Below are 14,588 nucleotides of genomic sequence, written 5' to 3' on the forward strand. Positions count from 1 at the left end.
TGATGTAAAGTGCCTTGAAGTGTCCCAAGTATTGTGTCTTTCCCTAACACAAAGAGTGAGACATTTCTAGGCATTTTCAGCACTCAGGACGGGGGCCTAAGTGTGGGTCCCCGGGCACGGCCGGTGCTGGTGCTGGGTCTCTCCATGGAGGCCTGGGTCAGCGAAATCGGACTAAGTGTGGAATGGAGAACCAAGGGCGCGAGGCTCTTTAACCAAGGCCCATGGGTGATAACACTCAGGACGGGGGCTTAAGTGTGCGTCTCCGGGCACGGCCTGTGCTGGTGCTGGGTCTCTCCATGGAGGCCTGGGTCAGCGAAATCGGACTAAGTGTGGAATGGAGAACCAAGGGCGCGAGGCTCTTTAACCAAGGCCCATGGGTGATAACACTCAGGACGGGGGCTTAAGTGTGGGTCTCAGGGCACGGCCGGTGCTGGTGCTTGGTCTCTCCGTGAAGGCCCGGTTCAGTGAAATGTGACTAAGAAAGAGATCTAAACACAGGAAACTGATATACATATGTTTCCTTTGATTCCTTTGGAGATAACCAAAGGCAACATGGGTAAGAACGGGAACCAAGGATCCTTTGGAGATAAGCATAGGAGTGTTTCCTTTAAAGAGGATCATAGGTATGTTTCCTTTTTAAATACTAACGTATATTTGATGCAGCCGAGAGGTCAATGATGTTGTAGAAGTTGTTGATGATGAAGGAAGGATTCCGAGGACCCAGTACTTTCAGTGTAACAAAGTTTATTACAAGAAATTACAGGTCGGGACGGGCATCTAGATACCCGGAGACACACAGCCAATAGTGAAAATCTGATTTGCAGTGGTCTAAAGCACACATATATAGGGAGTTTGGATCCACCCATGACTTCAGGTTAAACACATCCCACATGGGATTTCTGACTATAACGGCACATTTTTGTGTCTGAGGACCAAGATAAGTTAATCAAAAGACAGTCCATCTGAATCCATTCATCAGCTGGTCAGAAACAATTCCCTAAATCAAAGGTCATACCCAAGAGTTAGGGAATAAATAAGATAACCATCTTGAGGACTCTCTGAGAATGACTAAGAGTCCAAAAGGCAGTCATCATCAATCTAAGCCAAGTCATTATGTTTTAAGCACACATACCAACATGTTTTAGTCTAATGAATACACGACATTACTCAGAGAGAGTCCCAAATATTGCACTTCCGTAACCCCTAGTATGGGACATTTCTAGACATTTTGCTGTAATGTAAAGTGCCTACAAGTGTCCCATGTATTGTATTACCCTAACATAAAAAAGTGTGGGACATTTCCAGGCATTTTGCCTCAGTGATAAGTGCCTAGAAGCGTCCGGCTCATTCTGATTGGTTGGGACATTTCTAGGCATTTTTGCTATAATGTAAAGCGCCTTCAAATGTCCCATGTATTGTATTTTTCCCTAACACAAAGAGTGGAACATTTCTAGGCATTTTCAGCACTCAGGGTGTTGGCTTTAGAGTGGGTCCCTGGGCTCAGCCATATTTGGAGGTTTTTTCTCCCGTGTTTTGTATTTTTCCCCATGAAAACGTGTGGGACATTTCTAGGCATTTTTGCTATGATGTAAAGTGCCTAGAAGTGTCCCAAGTATTGTGTCTTTCCCTAACACAAAGAGTGAGACATTTCTAGGCATTTTCAGCACTCAGGACGGGGGCCTAAGTGTGGGTCCCCGGGCACGGCCGGTGCTGGTGCTGGGTCTCTCCATGGAGGCCCGGGTCAGCGAAATCTGACTAAGTGTGGAATGGAGAACCAAGAGCGCGAGGATCTTTAACCCAGGCACATGGGTGATAACACTCAGGACGGGGGCTTAAGTGTGGGTCTGCGGGCACGGCCGGTGCTGGTGCTTGGTTTCTCCTTGGAGGCCCGGGTAAGCGAAATCTGACTAAGTTTGGATTGGAGAACCGAGAGCGCGAGGCTCTTTAACCAAGGCCCATGGGTGATAACACTCAGGATGGGGGCTTAAGTGTGGGTCTCAGGGCACGGCCGGTGCTGGTGCTTGGTCTCTCCTTGGAGGCCCGGGTCAACGAAATCTGACTAAGTTTGGAATGGAGAACCAAGAGCGCGAGGCTCTTTAACCCAGGCCCATGGGTGATAACACTCAGGACGGGGGCTTAAGTGTGGGTCTCAGGGCACGGCCGGTGCTGGTGCTTGGTCTCTCCTTGGAGGCCCGGGTCAGCGAAATCTGATTAAGTTTGGAATGGAGAACCAAGAGCGCGAGGCTCTTTAACCCAGGCCCATGGGTGATAACACTCAGGACGGGGGCTTAAGTGTGGGTCTCAGGGCACGGCCGGTGCTGGTGCTTGGTCTCTCCGTGAAGGCCCGGTTCAGTGAAATGTGACTAAGAAAGAGATCTAAACACAGGAAACTGATATACATATGTTTCCTTTGATTCCTTTGGAGATAACCAAAGGCAACATGGGTAAGAACGGGAACCAAGGATCCTTTGGAGATAAGCATAGGAGTGTTTCCTTTAAAGAGGATCATAGGAATGTTTCCTTTTTAATTACTAACGTATATTTGATGCAGCCGAGAGGTCAATGATGTTGTAGAAGTTGTTGATGATGAAGGAAGGATTCCGAGGACCCAGTACTTTCAGTGTAACAAAGTTTATTACAAGAAATTACAGGTCGGGACGGGCATCTAGATACCCGGAGACACACAGCCAATAGTGAAAATCTGATTTGCAGTGGTCTAAAGCACACATATATAGGGAGTTTGGATCCACCCATGACTTCAGGTTAAACACATCCCACATGGGATTTCTGACTATAACGGCACATTTTTGTGTCTGAGGACCAAGATAAGTTAATCAAAAGACAGTCCATCTGAATCCATTCATCAGCTGGTCAGAAACAATTCCCTAGATCAAAGGTCATACCCAAGAGTTAGGGAATAAATAAGATAACCATCTTGAGGACTCTCTGAGAATGACTAAGAGTCCAAAAGGCAGTCATCATCAATCTAAGCCAAGTCATTATGTTTTAAGCACACATACCAACATGTTTTAGTCTAATGAATACACGACATTACTCAGAGAGAGTCCCAAATATTGCACTTCCGTAACCCCTAGTATGGGACATTTCTAGACATTTTGCTGTAATGTAAAGTGCCTACAAGTGTCCCATGTATTGTATTACCCTAACATAAAAAAGTGTGGGACATTTCCAGGCATTTTGCCTCAGTGATAAGTGCCTAGAAGCGTCCGGCTCATTCTGATTGGTTGGGACATTTCTAGGCATTTTTGCAATAATGTAAAGCGCCTACAAATGTCCCATGTATTGTATTTTTCCCTAACACAAAGAGTGGAACATTTCTAGGCATTTTCAGCACTCAGGGTGTTGGCTTTAGAGTGGGTCCCTGGGCTCAGCCATATTTGGAGGTTTTTTCTCCCGTGTTTTGTATTTTTCCCCATGAAAACGTGTGGGACATTTCTAGGCATTTTTGCTATGATGTAAAGTGCCTAGAAGTGTCCCAAGTATTGTGTCTTTCCCTAACACAAAGAGTGAGACATTTCTAGGCATTTTCAGCACTCAGGACGGGGGCCTAAGTGTGGGTCCCCGGGCACGGCCGGTGCTGGTGCTGGGTCTCTCCATGGAGGCCCGGGTCAGCGAAATCTGACTAAGTGTGGAATGGAGAACCAAGAGCGCGAGGATCTTTAACCCAGGCACATGGGTGATAACACTCAGGACGGGGGCTTAAGTGTGGGTCTGCGGGCACGGCCGGTGCTGGTGCTTGGTTTCTCCTTGGAGGCCCGGGTAAGCGAAATCTGACTAAGTTTGGATTGGAGAACCGAGAGCGCGAGGCTCTTTAACCAAGGCCCATGGGTGATAACACTCAGGATGGGGGCTTAAGTGTGGGTCTCAGGGCACGGCCGGTGCTGGTGCTTGGTCTCTCCTTGGAGGCCCGGGTCAACGAAATCTGACTAAGTTTGGAATGGAGAACCAAGAGCGCGAGGCTCTTTAACCCAGGCCCATGGGTGATAACACTCAGGACGGGGGCTTAAGTGTGGGTCTCAGGGCACGGCCGGTGCTGGTGCTTGGTCTCTCCTTGGAGGCCCGGGTCAGCGAAATCTGATTAAGTTTGGAATGGAGAACCAAGAGCGCGAGGCTCTTTAACCCAGGCCCATGGGTGATAACACTCAGGACGGGGGCTTAAGTGTGGGTCTCAGGGCACGGCCGGTGCTGGTGCTTGGTCTCTCCGTGAAGGCCCGGTTCAGTGAAATGTGACTAAGAAAGAGATCTAAACACAGGAAACTGATATACATATGTTTCCTTTGATTCCTTTGGAGATAACCAAAGGCAACATGGGTAAGAACGGGAACCAAGGATCCTTTGGAGATAAGCATAGGAGTGTTTCCTTTAAAGAGGATCATAGGAATGTTTCCTTTTTAATTACTAACGTATATTTGATGCAGCCGAGAGGTCAATGATGTTGTAGAAGTTGTTGATGATGAAGGAAGGATTCCGAGGACCCAGTACTTTCAGTGTAACAAAGTTTATTACAAGAAATTACAGGTCGGGACGGGCATCTAGATACCCGGAGACACACAGCCAATAGTGAAAATCTGATTTGCAGTGGTCTAAAGCACACATATATAGGGAGTTTGGATCCACCCATGACTTCAGGTTAAACACATCCCACATGGGATTTCTGACTATAACGGCACATTTTTGTGTCTGAGGACCAAGATAAGTTAATCAAAAGACAGTCCATCTGAATCCATTCATCAGCTGGTCAGAAACAATTCCCTATATCAAAGGTCATACCCAAGAGTTAGGGAATAAATAAGATAACCATCTTGAGGACTCTCTGAGAATGACTAAGAGTCCAAAAGGCAGTCATCATCAATCTAAGCCAAGTCATTATGTTTTAAGCACACATACCAACATGTTTTAGTCTAATGAATACACGACATTACTCAGAGAGAGTCCCAAATATTGCACTTCCGTAACCCCTAGTACACTGTAAACCCGAATAAGTAAGCAGTACTCAAAAAAATTGAGGCAATCAATTGCCACAATTTTTTTGAGTTCATAAACTCAAAAGTTTGAGTTAATGGGAGCTTGTATATTTGAAGTTGAAGGTACACATACTTTTTGATTAGTTAAACAAAATGACTGATAAAGCAAAATCAAATATTTCAGCAACAGTAACTTAAAAATACCCATAAGCAAACTCAAATGTTTTCAGTAACAGTTACTCAAAAATATCCATAAGCCACCTCAAATGTTCAGTAACGGTAACTCCAAAAAATGTATTTACATTGCTCAATGCAATAAGTTAGCTGAACTGAATAGTTTAAAGTATAGACACCAAGTATTTTTGTGTTCAATAAACTCAATGTTTATTAGTATATTTTCCAATATTTCCATTTAGTGCAAATCAAAACAGTTGACTTTATGAAACTCCAAAAACTACTAGTACTACCAACTTGTACAATTTCAAACATCAAAGTTAGCCTTTTTTACCCTTCCAAAAGGTTGTCTTGCAAAGACTGCAACAAAAAGAATATTTAAAAACAAACAGACACATTTACATAAAAAACAACAATTGCAAAGGCACAATTGGGGCCATTTTTGTAAACCTTTTAGTCTACATGTAAGGCAGCAGCTACTTTTGGTTTAAATCTACCATAACTCTTATTACAACCCATTTCACAATAATGTTAAAAGGAAACATTGCCACTGCATTTCCGGTAAATATAGGCAATTTGCACAATAAATTCCTTAGTGTGTGCCATATCGCCCTAACTGCTAAATCTGTTGTTCCTGCATTAGTGATGTCACAGTGATGTTGTGGACATGAGCATAGCCTACATAGCTCTGTGAGAGGAAGACCATAACATTTCCTTTTTTCTTGATCAATATAGCAGCACTGAGGAAATTATTGCTTGAATGGACAAAATTGACCATAAATACTGCTTCAACATCTACGTAAAAATGGCAATGTTTCATTTTAAAATGTAAAATTACAAAGTCAGTGTGTAATTTGTGCAAGGTGGCCAGAAACCTAGAGTACAGCAGAAATTTGAACATCAACAGTAGAACAGTTCAATCAACACAGACAATTTACATTTTTATGTTGTGGCTCTTAACAGTGAGACTCCAGAGTCCTCTATTCTTTAAGGCACTCAATTGTCTTGGTCAATTCTTTGGAATATCTGAAATGTGAGGTACATAGATGAGGCCAAAAGTAACCAAGAAGGCATCAGCATGTTTTTCGTTCATGCTCTGCATTTTCATCACAAACTGGGACAAAAAATATTTCAATATCAAAAAGAAGAGTTAACAATTAAAGTAAACACAAAAATTGCATATGCACATGCTGTGCCATCTGGCTGCAAACCAGTGAGGTAGCAACAAGTGCTTGACAGCTTATAGAGCAGCAATTTTAACATTAATAGTTGAACAACAGCTAACACAGACAGTAACATATTCTTGTTATGGATTAGGCTCTTAACTGAATGAGCCAGATTATTCCATTATTGCTTTTCAGATCTTCCAGTTCTACACATGTCCCATCAAGTCATTCTTCAGCGACTGCAGTCTGGGTGACAATTTACATTCTTCCAGACCAAGTAAAATTTTCTGAGCAAATTCAAAGGTGTTGGTCAGTCCTTTGGGATAGCTGAGATGTAGTGCATAGGTAAGGCCGAACATTACCAGAAAGGCATCAGCGAGTCTCGGGAGGGTGGCCACCACTTCACCCTCTAGGACAACTGAGATTTTCTCTGGTTGGTAGTGAACTCGACTCATTGAATTGTCGCTGATTGTTGTAAGGAGAGCAACTGACGCATCCCCAAAACCTGGCTCATCCAAACCATCCTGAAAAAATTTGAGAGAGAGATCATATAATTACAATTACATCCACTGAAACACCATGGGCAATAAGTGGGTGGCAAGCAAAACCCTTTGGCATGTCCATAGAAATTTTGACAAGTATTGTTTTATAAATAAATATAAACAAAAATTAAAATATGAATGTTAAATATAGAATGGGCCTGATATTTATATAATTAGACCTACCACACATGTTTGGAAAAATCCGGAGGTATCTTCACGCAGATACACAGGAAGGGCATGGAGAACAGTGGTACGCCTTGAGTGGATATCATGTAATACCTATGGAGATTAAAATTAATGTTGTGAACAAATTTTGATCATGGAACCTATTACTGGCATTACATAAAGAGTTAATTTGTGATATATATATAATTACCTGTTCATCATGGACTTTGAAAATGTCAGCCAAAGCATCTGCATTCTTTCCAGTTCTAGAAGCCTTTTGTCGGAATAAAGCCATCAAACGAGGAGTGTGGCGATCAAGTTCGGCATAGAATGTGTTAGACAGGTTCTGGTTAGTTATCCGCTGGAACTCTGCAAACACCTACAATTAAGAAGAGGATAAGGGGCAGAACACACAGCACAGTAATGTTGATTAGTTGATAATACGGTAAAACTACACATAGAATCATTGGCCACCAAATGGAAGATATTAAGATTTGCCTTCATTTGGATTGGATAGGTTAGGGCGGTTGGTAGGAATTGACACCAGACCAGTGTAGCAAGGAACGGCCTTGGGGCGTACACTATTAAGGTTAATTATTTTGAGTTTGTAGTTTGCAGTGATGTTTTCCTGGAACGCATTATACTGAAAGATGTTTTTTATGTTTCTAATATTCTGCCCCTCATGTATTTTAATGTGTCGCCCAAAAATTTAATGACATCCAGTTCAGCTCCTCTGCAAACTCAATAAATGTATTGGATTAAATAAGATTGTGCAAGTGTACCCAATAAGGTTACCAGTGAATGCAATATGACATTATTGGCAAAGCAGAACAGGTGAAAAATCAATCCATATTACCTCAGACTGCATGCGAAGAGCAGGCCACAGGTCCAAGAGCTGTTTCACTGGTGGGCAGGACATCACTATTGTCTGTCGCCGCAAGGCGAATGTGGTCTGCATCATCTTACTAATGAGAGGAAGGTTTCTTTCAGTCTTCTTTACTTCTTCAACAATAAGATCCCTCAAATGTTCGAGACTTGAGGAATCTTCTCCTTGGGGGAAGTTTGGCAGAAAGTTAACTTCTGCCCGCTTGGGTCTTTTGATGTTAGTGTGTGAAGGTTCATTGTCAGGGTTTCTTCGGCTTCTTTTTCCAGCATTTACGGTGACCTCTTTACAGCCGACCCTTCTCATCTTGGTCCTGTAGTTACCCATTTTAAACTTGATGCTGTTTTTCCAGCCATTCCATCCAGTGTCAGATCCTGCTTCCTTCAAACATGGATGTTTGGCCACAAGAGCTTCAGCTGCCTTAGCTAACTCTTTGTCACTTGGGTAAGCCTTAAAACCATATATCGTAGAAGCAAGTTGCTCAAGAATGTCATGCTTTTGGTCTCTAGCCAGCCGAAGAGGGGTTCCATTTTTCTCAAATTCCCTATTGCCTTCTGTAAGCATTACCTCAACAACAAATGAAAATGATGGAATCGGAAAAGGACCTGAAGGCCATCTGCTAAGACGTTCCGGTGTTGACATGTCTGAGAGTGTTTCAGCTGATGCAACAGAGCTGGAATCATTTGAAAGGGAAATATGCACAACAGCTTTTTGTGGCAGCTCGTTAATGTCCACTAGTGAAGTGAGTTTCCCATCAAAATCTGGATCTTCATAGTGTAAGCTAAAGTCATTGTCCAATTCTAGTTTGTGATTCAAAATGTTGATTAGTTGGTCAACAGAGCTAGGCCGGGAGCTGAGTTTTAATTTTATAACACGGTCTGCCTCAATGACACGGAGGATCATTTCTGAAGGTTCAGCTGCCATTGCACTAAAAAAAATGAAGAAACATTGAGGGATTAAAAGATTGCACTTACAAAATACAGACCATACACTGATTGATGCACACATTTTTGTATTTAAAAAAGGTATTATTAATAGTTACTTACCAATGAGTAGTCTCAATTCTGTCTCACTTGTAGGAACCTCTTCGGAGTCAACAGCAGCAATCCTTCTATTTGGTATGCAGAGAGTGGGACAGAATCATTGAAATCAGATTGCTGGTGGATGGACAGGCAATGTGTGGCTGAAAGCTCATAAGACCGAAGATGTTCTACATACCAGGAGTCAAAATCACAACAGAGAAAAGAAACATTCTGATTCACAAGGTAGATCTGTTCTAGTTTGCAAAATTTAGACAGTCCCCCACTAACTCCAACTGACACAAACATTCCACTGATATAGTCGATGCCATCAATTATCACCTTTGATGTATGGTAGACAGTATCATTAGCAGTAAGTCCTCTAATGTGAGCCTGAGCTACCTCTGGTAGAGCAGAAACCCAGACAGTTTCAACACTGGATGTTTGGGTTTTCGGCTTGAAAAATGAGGGTGCACCAAGATGATATGCCATCATGTGCTGGTGACTGATTGCGAGTGTTTTCAATATATTTTTGAAGTTTTGAGAGTCATGGACCACTCTTTTGAAGAAGCGATGTTTGGCCTCGAATCGCATCGTCCAAACATGTACTAGGGGTCCAAAGCACTTAACAAGGTTGGGGTAATGTTCCATATAGTGGTGTTTAGGACGCAGCCTAAAGTGAGGGAAAACCTCTTGCAGTATCTGTCTGTGATCGCTGATTTTGCACACAAAATAATCCAAGGTTTCATCAGTAAAAGATGGGCACAATGCTAGTTCCACCACTTCTTTTAATTCCATCAAAACTGCCCATACAACATTGCCCTCTGGCACTTTACTACCTACAAGTAATGGCAGTAGTCTGAGCAGAGTGGCATTTTCATGCGCATTACCTCCGATTGTTCTCCGAGTCATGAATGTCTTAGGAATAGGCTTAGGTTTGTTTACTTTATCAGTGTGCTGATATGGAAAGGAAGATATCTTTTGGTTCAAATACTCTAAAGTGAAGTACTTCAGCCGAATCATTTCTTTAATACAAAGAGAAAGCTCAACGGGAACAATACCTTCCAGAAGATCATGAAGGATATCTGGAGGAAGACCCGTGATTTGATGGAAGTAGTTCAGGGTCTCATGCAAGACACAATCACCTTTGACACCAAATTGGCTGCTCAGAATGTCACTTTCTAGGACGTTTTGTACATGAAGGTCATGACTGGCTTTGGATCTTGGAACAAACTTTTCCACTCTCACTTCAGTTTTTTGAAACTGTTCACTTGTGGCCATACAGAATCTGCAAACATACTCTGCTTTGAATGACTCTATAAAGCCACCTAATCCATGAGCAGCCAGATTGTCAGCAGAAACACAAAAGATGGTGCCTTTCACATTTTGACCTAACGATTCAATGAACACACCATCTTGTTCAAGAATGTGAACATCTCGCATAAATGGAGCAAGTATAGCTGCATACCCATACTTCTTGAGGTCCGTTACTTTAGCAAGCACAGCCAGTTGTATAGTGTGCATTGCTGATCTGTATTTGGGCGGCAGATTGGCAATGACCCAGTATAATGCACAAATTTTGTAAATTTTTCGTGATGTGCCAAGAGGGTTAGCAATTTCAAGGTCATCAATATATAGCTGGATTGCTATGTTTAGTTCTTCTTTTGAGAGTAACATATTTTCATGGAAATGAGAGCCATCACGATATGACACATAATGACCAGGCTCAGAATTAGGTTCTTGAATCTTCTTGAGAATATCTGTGTTTTTAAACAACTCCTGAATCATTTGAAGGATTGGAACATACATGATGGTATGACCAGATGCTTCTAAATGGTACTCTACCGGGATGACCATTGGATAGCTGTGCTCGACAAATGTCTTTCTTCGCTTGGAAGAGGACAGCTCTGCACCTTTGGAGGTACTACTATATACAACATTAGAGTCCATGACCGCACTGACAACTTCATTGAGTGTGGAATCTGTGATATTGTGACCATGTCTCTCCAATATATCACTAACTGCCCCCTTGATCAATGGCTGGGATAAAGAGAAGATCTGATTCAGGTTGTCCACTATTTCCTGTGTGGCTGTGTTTGACACATGAAGGATAGCCTGCATCTTTAAAAATAGAGACGCTAAATTAAGTTTGAGCTGATTTTTTAGTTCAAAGCTATCATGCTGCTCTTCATCCTGTATGTCAGTGCTATTACCTGGACACTCCTCATTCAAGTCACAAGTGACCTCGGAGCTAGTGGACTGAGGATTCTGCGTATGCTCAGAGACAATGTCATTGCGAAAGTCTGATGCAAGATTTGCTCGATGCACTCTGCTTTTATGAGAGTTGAATGAAGAGTACACATTTGTGCTATAGTTACAGTCTTTGTATGGGCAGAGTACCATTTCGTGTTTTTTTAAGTGTGATCTTATGTGACTGAGGAGTACAGACTCAGAAAAAGGGTGCTGATATGTGCATAAAGGGCACCTGAATGTTACAGGTTCCTGACTCTGCCCTGCACTGGTTCTATGTTCTGGAATATGGTATCTTGACAAATGAGTTCCCAGTGCACTAAGTGTTAGAAATGTGCACATGCAATCATCATAGAGGCATGGTAGTGGGCTAACTCTTGAAAAGTGGCTATGCCTCAGTCTACAATGTTTAAATAATTGTGTCCTGGTGGTGAAATTAGCTGAACACAACTTACAGTTCCAAGTCATATTAGGAGCAGCTACCTGAAAATAGAAAATGTAATCATTTTAATATATTTGTCACCTCAAGTAATAGTAAAATGCAAAGTCAATGTAGAAAGACAGGGCTGAGAGTATCAGCTCAACAGCAGCAGTGCTCTGTGTGGACATGCATAGGCAGTGTGTCCTGAACATCAAACAAGGATTTCCCCGCTCCCTGCTTTTTCCACAATTTACAGGAAAACAGGCACTCACAAAGTTCTATTCTTGTTATTAATAAACCAACTGCCAAATCAAGCATTTTTTGTTTTTTTGCAGTCACAAAATTATAAAATGAGTAGGGATGCACCGATATGGAAATTCTTGGCCGATACCGATATTTAAAATAACAATCTGGCCGATAGCCGATACCGATATTTGTTTATTTTCTTTTTGTTGTTATTCATTCACCCTTTTGTGCCAGAAAAATAATTAAATCATTATTTAAAAAGCACTATTTAAAACATTTTCAGCCCTTCATCACTCTTATCTTTTAATGAGCACGAATTTAATCAGATTTATGAAACAATCTTTGATTTAACTAAACTTTATTTAACAGAGACATATTATGCCCATTTTACCGCAAGTTGAAATGGTTCCTTGGGATCTTAATGAAATGACTGTAACATATTTTGGTCAAAATACCACAAGAATAATTTAAAACAGCACCTTTTTACCCTGTCTAAAACAGCCCTGTTAAAGTATCATTATAGAGACACTCTTCTCATTGATTTACGGTATTGCCCGTTTATTAGATGTGTTACGGCTTCTGTGTGTATAACGTATGTTGTCAATTCCCTTGTTACCTGTGCATGAGACGGATGAACAGAGCCGATGCACATGAGAATAAAGTACTTAAACAGACGCTACGCTCATACTTTTTACGTCAAGTTACACTGCGTGAGTCAAGATAACTTAACAAGCCCTTCTCAGTTTGACCTGTTTTTAGTGTCGGGCAGAAATCACATCGCGTCAACACCCACCGTGGCCCTTCGCGATGCTTGTTTTAATTAAACAGTCGGATTCCCCTGGTCCGCACCAGTTCTCAGGGTTCCCCCAGCGGTCGCCGTAGCTGAGGTGATCCGCGAGAAGGGCCCGACACGCGTCCAGAGTGGCCGCCGCTGACCGCGTACCCAGTCCCCTCCAACGGCCCGCCTTCCGCGCCGGCGATGGACACCGCCCCGCGGTCCAAGAGAAAGAAAGCCCCCCCACCAGTAACGCCGTGAGGTGCCACCGGATGAGGACCTCCCGGTGCCGCGCACTGAGCCTCCGGCGGCGCGGAGAGGAGGGCGACGGAGCGACTGCTCCCCCAGCCGCGGCACGTGCCCAGCGGTTTTACCACAAATATGAACATCGGCCGATGTACGACCGATAAATCGGTGCACCCCTAAAAATGAGTTACATACATTTAACCCCTTAACTTACCTAGCAAAACTAGAAGAAGATATTCCAGTGGGGTAGTCTAAGATTCGGTTTTAAATTTGCCAAGGAGGATGAGGATGCTCCAACAGATTGGTTTACCTGGATGTTGAAATTAGAGTTTACATGATTAACACACTAAAAAAATAACACACTGCCATGTATCATCAAAACTTTACATCACACAAGTTCAGTAAGTTCCCGACAAGTCTTGCTAGCTTAGTAGATAGGACTACTTTTATACATATAAATTGTCATATTTGTGTAATGTGTGGCTCACATTCTTAACTTCAAATTGAATACTTACAATTGTATCCTTGGGCGTTGATGACTTAGAACCAGAAGCACAAAAGACAGGTCTGCAGGTCTTCTCTGTCGTTTTCTGTCGGTACCGGTGAGGAACACTATCTCTGGGTAAAACTCGGTGCGCGCCTTCTAGAGATTAACCTCCGGTCAAAGCCCGCTCAAACGGAAGCTTAACCGTCAGAACAGGAAATGAACCTCAAACTTCAAAGTAAAATCGTGTAGGTACTACCTGTGGAGACGATTTTGTAGTTTGTTAATATTTAATAGATACGTTTACACCGTTCCGTCGGACTGTTTATTTCTTAAAATTCACTTATACTTATTCTGTAAATATGAGGGCACCAACTTGTAAATCGCGATTGACTTTTCGATCTCTTAAGTACTCTTCACAGTCGACGCCTTTCGCTATCGGGAAACACTGTCTGCAGATGCGCCGCAGACAGGCTGTGCGTCGCGGCGGTCTCTGGCAGCAAGTCCGCTGCTGGTGGCAGATCTGCAGCAGAGCTGTTGGAATAAAAACTTAGTCTTGGAAACTGTAGATTTATGAGTCTCTGCACATTTTAAATTTTAAGTAGTACTTACAGAATCTACAAAAATAGTTCATGTAAATCAAAAATTATTAGTTACACATACTCTAAAATTAGAATGTCGTTTTGGTACTCAATATGTTTAAGCAAGGAGAACTTCTTAACAGATTTTAAGTTTACACTACTCAATCCAGTTGATTAATTTGAGCATTCGGGTTAACAGTGTATGGGACATTTCTAGACATTTTGCTGTAATGTAAAGTGCCTACAAGTGTCCCATGTATTGTATTACCCTAACATAAAAAAGTGTGGGACATTTCCAGGCATTTTGCCTCAGTGATAAGTGCCTAGAAGCGTCCGGCTCATTCTGATTGGTTGGGACATTTCTAGGCATTTTTGCTATAATGTAAAGCGCCTACAAATGTCCCATGTATTGTATTTTTCCCTAACACAAAGAGTGGAACATTTCTAGGCATTTTCAGCACTCAGGGTTTTGGCTTTAGAGTGGGTCCCTGGGCTCAGCCATATTTGGAGGTTTTTTCTCCCGTGTTTTTGTATTTTTCCCCATGAAAACGTGTGGGACATTTCTAGGCATTTTTGCTATGATGTAAAGTGCCTAGAAGTGTCCCAAGTATTGTGTCTTTCCCTAACACAAAGAGTGAGACATTTCTAGGC

At 42.3% G+C, this 14,588-nt stretch overlaps 2 protein-coding genes across 2 annotated transcripts; both read right to left on the reverse strand.

The window, feature by feature from the left end:
• Window positions 1-5,166: 5,166 nt before the first annotated feature.
• LOC128436432 (uncharacterized) lies at window positions 5,167-8,080 on the reverse strand. Its single transcript, XM_053418173.1, has 4 exons — window positions 7,889-8,080; window positions 7,244-7,411; window positions 7,051-7,146; window positions 5,167-6,849 (listed from the first exon to the last, which is right to left on the reverse strand). The coding sequence occupies exons 1-4, from the start codon at window positions 7,991-7,993 to the stop codon at window positions 6,532-6,534; spliced, it is 687 nt and encodes a 228-aa protein (XP_053274148.1). The 5' UTR covers window positions 7,994-8,080; the 3' UTR covers window positions 5,167-6,531.
• A 647-nt stretch (window positions 8,081-8,727) lies between these two features.
• LOC128436431 (uncharacterized) lies at window positions 8,728-13,890 on the reverse strand (the record flags this gene model as incomplete). Its single annotated transcript, XM_053418172.1, is given in 3 exon segments — window positions 8,728-8,843; window positions 8,962-11,667; window positions 13,087-13,890. A coding segment is annotated over 1 exon segment (2,679 nt). The 3' UTR covers window positions 8,728-8,843; window positions 8,962-8,973.
• Between the last annotated feature and the right edge of the window lie 698 nt (window positions 13,891-14,588).

Source organism: Pleuronectes platessa, unplaced genomic scaffold (assembly GCF_947347685.1).
Source record: "Pleuronectes platessa unplaced genomic scaffold, fPlePla1.1 scaffold_75, whole genome shotgun sequence".
Taxonomy (NCBI): domain Eukaryota; kingdom Metazoa; phylum Chordata; class Actinopteri; order Pleuronectiformes; family Pleuronectidae; genus Pleuronectes; species Pleuronectes platessa.